Raw genomic sequence first — 8,103 nt, 5'->3', positions numbered from 1 at the left:
GAAATTTTGCACCTACAACCATATTATTACTTTTCAGGCCATGGCGGGCGCTGCACCCGGATATACAGGCGACACTTTGATACAATGTGCACACAGCGGGGACGTGGACGGTTTGGACGCCGTAGTAAGAAGTGGCATTGATGTGTCATATAGGTCTAAACGAAGAGGAACGTCTGTTCTTCATGCTGCTGCAATTTCTGTTGATGAAAAGATGATGCTCCATCTTTTAGAAAGACATCCGCATTGTGTCGAAAGTGGAATGGTACCTGACAAACAAAAGGGATTTAACGCTCTCCATCATTGGTGCGCTAACCGTGGGGATAAGGTGGTATTTGACAAGTTAATAGCCGTAGGATTTGACCTGAAGGGAAAAACTGTTTCTGGTAAAACAGTACTGGAGCTAGCCAAGGAAACAAACAACAATGTTTTAGTGAAGCACATAGAAGATTACTTGACAGGTAAGTGTAAGTCGTTTTGAATACAGAGTATCACACTAGACTTTATAATTAACTATTGACTTTACTTCTCAAAAGAGTACACGTATTAACTTTCCTGATGATATCCTTGGACACACTGTCGATATTATTTTTGATTCAGACTTAAATTATGGAACACTATAGCTGTCACATAATATTGCATGGGGAATACTAAACTTTCTACACACAGGGTATGTTTCAAAAGTCTATTTTTTTCAATTGGTTGGTTGTTCCCTATACTATATGGATTTGTATGTTCAGTAAATCAAGGAATTTCTTCATTGTATGATTTGAACTCGCCATTATATTTTGTGATGTCACTATAATAATATTTCAATTTATCATAATGTGATATGATGCCATCATTGCGTAATTTGGTTTTATCATTTATTACTTAAATTCATCGTCATATTATTTAGTTTCATTATATTATAAGCTTTGTTCATTATTTGATTTGAATTTATCATTATATTTTGCGATGACATCACTGTGTTTTTATTTGGGTTTATCAATAATTACTTTAATGTACCGTCATATTATTAAGTTATATGATATTATATGATTCGGTGAACTAGTTATATCAATCGATATTTTAATATATGCTATATAATATACAACTTTTTATATGATTGATATAGCTCTGACAAACTTTTTAGTGAACCAAAGTAAACGTGATATTTCATTTGGTTAAATTTTGCCGTGTCACTGACGAGAACTGGCACAACAGTACATGGAGTTGTGTTGCGAATAGTGCAAGTCCCTAACAGAAAAAAGTAACCCCCGTGAAAACGCCAGTTTAATTCTGATTGTAGGAGACATTGTCAGATTCGCATTCAATATATATGACGAAATTATATTATACTATAATGAGGTTGTACAATGACATTTTGAAGTTGTGTAATCATATAATGATGTTGTTAATTGTATAATGACGGAATTGTGTAACAATTACCATTCGAACACAACAACTATCACCATTAATCATGAACAAAGCATAAGATAATGCTAAAACTTCATAAAACGACAATAATAATCCAATACCAATACCACCATATACCATGGAAAACAAACTAGGTATTGATGACATTTAATGAAATCATGGTGACAGTACATGATATAATTAACAAATCATACCATGAAGTTTAATATTTAACAAATTGGTGAAATTGAGTAATGATTACAATATAATGTAATGAAAATATCAATAATTATAGTTATATATGACATATTTGACATATTTTTTAATTTTCAATTCAATTTAAATGCATTTTGTTTTTACTTATTTGATACGATATTTTTTTCTTTGACTACATACTTACAACAGAATATATAGATACATATGTACTATATACGAAATAATTAATGTACATTTAAAAAGATTTTTGGATCAACTAAAATGAAAACAAATGGCATATTCAAATTTAATCACCAGATCCTAAGACAAATATCAGCATAGAAAACGTAAAAAATGTCACGTTCTCAAATCGAAAACAAGGGAAATGAAGAAGGATCTTATTGAACGTGTAGGAGGTGAATGCCATTGATTGTTTCCAAAATCGAATTTCTAGAGATTTTTTAACGTATCAAGGGAACATTTTCTGTTACAGGCCCACTTCCTGATACCTCTTTGCCGTTGACCCCTCTTCACAAAGGTATATTAAACGGGGGTGCATTAGAATGTCTTAACATGATTGAAAACAACAATGGCGCAGATGTCATGAAACAGGCGAGTAAAGGAAGTGCCGAAATACCTCCTGACATTCAAAAACGTTTGCCACAACTGTTTACATCGATGGAACTAGCGTTTTATCTTGAAAATAACCAGGTTCTCTCTATGCTGGTTAAATACACGGACAATTATATTATTGATAAGTGTCTTAAGAGAAGTTCAGGCAAGTCGAAAGAGGCTATAATTAAAGGCATCAGAGGGAAATTATATCACGAGCACAAGCCCAAATATGTTGCTTTCGGCAGATTACGAGACCCAAGTGAACACAACGCGAAAAATGTATTTGTTGTTTTCAGCACAACCAAGACACACGGCGCGGAGACAAGTATAGCAGGTTACAGGGTTCTGTTTCGCGATCCAGAAATTTGTGAAAAAGATGGAATAGATGAAGGAAGGGTGGTATTGCATCATTGTCACGAGCATGACTTTTTCTTATCGGAAGATGAAAAAGAGCTGATTGACAAAGTTATAAAACAAGATTGTGATAAATTGTGGAACGATCATTCCAACATCAGGGGAATCATGTCTTCGCCGGTGAAATATAGTAAAGGGCAATTTCTGCGGCAACCGTGCGTAGTGATACTTTGTTGTTTTAAAACATTTATACCCGAAAAGGAGCCCGATTTTCCGACTTCAATCCTAGTTAACGGACAATATGTCCCTGTTGATGTTCGAGAAGGTTACTTTCGGCTTGTTGGAGATGATAATCCTTTGGCCAAACATGTACCATTGAGAATGGGATGCACAATACGAACCAATGACGGAACATCACGGTTTGGAACCTTAGGGCCATTTGTGGAATATAAAAACAGGTTATGTGTCCTTGTAGCTGCACATGTAATGTTCTCGAAAGAAGAGTGTCAAGAGAAGGCCGAAACCAACACAAGTTCACAGTATGGAGGGACAAGGGTCGAGGAGGTATATGCTCGCGATTGTAGTGAGCGCCTGATGCTACAGCCTGGAAATGGCCCAGACGCTAACCAACAAGACGTGGATCTGGTGTGCGGTCAGGTGATAAAATGGGACTACGCCATTGAAAGGGAAACATCGATAGACATTGCCGTTGTGGAAATTACCAAAAAAGAGAGAAAACCTCGACAGGGCCTATTTACTGCATATGAAAAACAACAGTTCCAAAAAATTGGTAAGTATTCTTTTTAGTCGTACCAATTTACCAGACATAAAATTATCACAAGGAGATAAAGACACATATACTGCAGCCTCCCGAAACATGTACACACTAACACACCACGCTCATGCATCGCGCATATAAGGGAGGCAATCATTGTAATCAGAGGAAGTAACCGTTCAATATCTGCATGAATTCATGTTGGGAAACATATGAACAATGAGGTGCAGTAGTTCTACTGTATAGGTCCATTGGTAGAAGCTCTATCTTGGTCATTACAAGTGATCATGGCCAGTTCTTATATTCTGAGACGCTGCTACTTTTATTAAAATTCAGGGTATATCTCCTAGACTAGCCAGATAGTGATGATTTGAAACAAGCTTTATATATATCTTTTCTGGGTTTTATTTGACATCAATAAAAACAGATAATTGGGAAAATGTTGAATTTCGAAAGCATTGCTTTAAAAACAATATAAATTTGCATATTGTTAAACAAGTGTCACTTTTCATAACCAAAATAGCAGAGAAAAATAATAATGTTATTTAAGTGTACCGATAGAGTAAGCGCCTTGGGCTTCAATGACGGCGCCCGCCATACAAATCTAGGTCACAACGACATCGGCCATACCGATCTAAGTCACCACGACTACTGTCATACAAATCTAGGTCACAACGACATCGGTCATACCGATCTAAGTCACCACGACTACTGTCATACAAATCTAGGTCACAACGACATCGGTCATACCGATCTAAGTCACCACGACTACTGTCATACAAATCTAGGTCACAACGACATCGGTCATACCGATCTAAGTCACCACGACTACTGTCATACAAATCTAGGTCACAACGACATCGGTCATACCGATCTAAGTCACCACGACTACTGTCATACAAATCTAGGTCACAACGACATCGGTCATACCGATCTAAGTCACCACGACTACTGTCATACAAATCTAGGTCACAACGACATCGGTCATACCGATCTAAGTCACCACGACTACTGTCATACAAATCTAGGTCACAACGACATCGGTCATACCGATCTATGTCACGACGACTACTGTCATACAAATCTAGGTCCCGACACCCGTCCATACAAATCTAGGTCAAATACAGATTAAGCCTTATCAAGATGACCACTGGGTATAAAATCAAACAATTTACAAGTAACACGGAGAGTAATGGCAATATCCTTAATGTGTTGCAGGTTATCCCGACATGGAACCAACATTCGACACCGGAAAGAAAGGAAATCCGACATGTGACCCAGAGGCAGACAAACACCCAACATCTGTCTCGGAAGAAGCCGAACGCGAAAAGTCAGACAATGACAAACGCAAAGACCATACAGCTGGCAATAATACCATTATATTTGGAGGTGTCTCAGGTCCGACCATTGGTAAATATCGAAACAGTTCTAGCGTCCAATTCACAGACAAAGTATGTGGGCGTACAGAAGCAAATGAAAGATATCGGGGCATGCATTTTATAGACAACAGCCAATGTGGTGAACCGGATTGCAAAATTCCCCCTTTAGCTCAACGTGGCGATTCCGGTGGGGCTGTGTTCCAACGATTAGAGGACAAATCTTTGGTCTCAATCGGCGTACTGGTAGCAGTCGATAACACCGGGTCCGCACTAGTCACTCCAATTAATCCAGTTCTGGATTATTTTAATCTAAGGATGAAAAAGTTTCAATGATCTCAGCCACAGTAAATACCTTACAGAGAACATTGTACCGTGATTGTGTTAATTCCATAACAAAAACACACATACTGTCTCTCAAATTAACATTACAACACGAAGTGTATTAGACAGGGTTTAGGGGTCACGCTACCATTTCCAGATGTGGCATTTAAGTATGATGACGTTATCAAGTGGTCCGCGCCAATGACCCTATCATTTGTGGATTTCCTCCTGGAATCATCATTCTGTGATAATTAAAACTTACATTCCATTAACTTATATTATTTATCGTAAATACCAGTGCTATGTTTTATACTTTGTTGTACCGATATCCTTCAATAACAAGGCATTACTTAAGAACCGTCCTCAAAAGACATTGTTGCATTGGTGGGACGTTAAACAAATCCTGTTTTTATCCAGTTAATGTAATGACTCTATGCTAAAAAGGTTCGTGACATCCTTTCTTAATGGACAGAATTTTATCGTGATAATGATTAATTAGCTCACCTGGTTCAACGGACCGGTGCGCTTATGTTGTGTCACGGTATCTGTCGTTAGTCCGTCTGTTAATATGTCTTTGAATTCGCTACTAGTCATCAACGAGAGAATAATTTTGACTCAATTTGCTCAAAATGCATTCATTAGAAAAGCGGGAAAATGGCATAAATGGTGACACTGGCCTGCCTGGGATAGGTGGGGCAAAATAGAGGAAATATTGGTGTCCTTTCAATCGCTACTAACGAACCAAATTTGTTCAGATGCATCCTTTGGGGAAGGGGACAATTTTTCATGAATGGTAACTCTGGTCATGTGGTCCCGTAGGGGCGGGGGCAAGAAGTAGGAATAGGGCTAAGTCTTTTCAATCGCTACTAGTTATGAACGAATGAATTGATTTGGACCAAATTATGCATAAATTGTAACTGGTCCTCTAGAGCAGGAGAGGCGGATCGGGGCGTGGCTCAATAGTTGAACCAAATTAATTCATTCGTTCACGACTATTAGCGATTTAAAAATGTTATATGTATCCACATTCTATATTAACATAAAAAGTGGCGATTGAAAAATTACCATTTACGGAAATATAGTTAGTTGCGTAAATGGTAACTGACCCTTTGAAGCCGGAGGGTTGGGGCCCAATAGGGGAACTAAAAGTAAGTCTTTTAAATCGCTACTAGTCATGAACGAGTGAATGGATTTAGACCAAATTCTGCATAAATGGCTACTGGCGCCCCGGGGGCGAAGTGCCAATAGGGAAAACAGAAGTAAATCCTTCGTCATAATAGAGATAATTGATTTCATCCATGTTTGATCTAAAGCATCTTCGGTTGAAGTGGAACCAAGCGGCGTCCCAATAAGGGAAATTGTTTTGAAATCATTCTTCCTCTGTAGAAATGTGTTTTGCAAGAATTACTGCAATATCCATGCCAGCAATACATGCCCTCTTGGCTTCCTGTTATTTATAAGAATACGAATAAGAATATAGAAGGTGTACACATTGGTAACTATTTGTGTTATTTAAATCTGTATTTATACTAGGGGGTATTTTTATATCATTGTCTGAGTACGGTATCTACTGGAGGAGGTCATGCAGTACGATTTACTGGAAACGTATTTTATTTGGCGTAGATTAAAGAACCGACGAATTGGCGCACTAAAATGATTTCATATAGAAACAGTATACAGAAAGTGCAATAAGCGCAATGTGAATTTAGCGTAACGCTTCTAGCGCGAAACGTACTATAGGATTACCGCTAAAATATGATTTTTACAGTACATATCCATTCACTTTTCCGCTGGAGGCAACACACAGTTCCCAGTATTGTAATGCATAACATAACGAACTTCCATGTATAGGCATTCAGGTATCACACAACTAATTATTTGACTATATGTTATTACCAATGACTTCATCCCCGCAATCGCTCATTTGAAGTTCAAATGTTGTTATATCAAATTATAGTTTGAAGATTCTCCTACCAGAAAAATGATGTTATTGGATATGTTTAATAGCATATAAGAGCAAACCTAGACTTGTAAGACGGCAACCCTGATATTTACAGTGGACAGGGGAACCCCCACCTGGAGATTTCCTGCCTTTTTACACCTGGAATCCTACATCTTTCTATTTATACCAGGAGTGTATATTTTAGATTTTTAATCTTAAGACCCTACTCTTTATTCCCGTATAAAGAAAGTACCCATTTCATGTGTTATTTACTCGGGAAATAGCTACAAACCCAGGAAACACATCTTATTCAGGGACTTGGTTCAGGTGAAACACCAGCTGATTGGCTGAATTAGTTATGTGAGACCTAAAGTATACCGGAGTTACCTCCCTTCTGCTGGAGGTTTACTTCTACAAACATATATTTTTGATAACCAGCAATGTATGGGTAACACATAAACTTATACGTAGAAAAAAATGAAATCATTTATAATTGACATATCATGTCCAAATATTTATTACTGTGATCGTACTGATATTTGCGTGCTGTGATTTATCACGCATTTCGAAATTATAACAGATACATGTAAGCATCATATTAAATTCCATTTATTCTATTATAAAAAAATATATAGAAAACGTAATTAAGGCAACCGAACCGATTCTCATTGATCGTTCAAACGTACTATTTGGATCAATATGGCGTTACTGTGATTCTTCGTCTGTCATGCATATGTACTTTTTTTGGAAAAAACAAGACCAGAACTCTCCATCTGAGATGAAATCTTAATTATATGTCAATGTTTGACGGAACTATTGCTAATTGTAAATCTATAAACGTTGTAAAAAGGAAAATACAATGTAATCGGTGTTTATTCTTGACACGATCGACGGCCGCCATCTTGGAAATTCCCTTGGGGTTCAATTGCCATGTGATACCGTACCCATTTGGTTCAAGTGGTACGAACCAGATAAAGGAACTAACGGTATACTTTTGTCGGACAGATGTCTGGTGTGAGGTAAGGGTGCACTACTAACTGATTCGTGGAGTTCTACAAGGCGATTAATTTGATCAGATGCTATTAGTTAATCCATTCGTTACTTCTACTCGTATTTTTAAAAATCTA

At 37.4% G+C, this 8,103-nt stretch overlaps 1 protein-coding gene across 1 annotated transcript; it reads left to right on the top strand.

The window, feature by feature from the left end:
- Window positions 1-34: 34 nt before the first annotated feature.
- LOC117320121 lies at window positions 35-5,724 on the top strand (the record flags this gene model as incomplete). The annotated part of the gene is given in 3 exon segments (XM_033874792.1): window positions 35-458; window positions 2,084-3,349; window positions 4,553-5,724. Coding segments are annotated over 3 exon segments (2,178 nt in total). The 5' UTR covers window positions 35-40.
- Window positions 5,725-8,103: the final 2,379 nt, after the last annotated feature.

The sequence above is a fragment of the Pecten maximus genome, unplaced genomic scaffold (genome assembly GCF_902652985.1).
Source record: "Pecten maximus unplaced genomic scaffold, xPecMax1.1, whole genome shotgun sequence".
Classification (NCBI taxonomy): Eukaryota; Metazoa; Mollusca; class Bivalvia; order Pectinida; family Pectinidae; genus Pecten; species Pecten maximus.
This window is presented reverse-complemented; position numbering and strand designations above follow the sequence as displayed.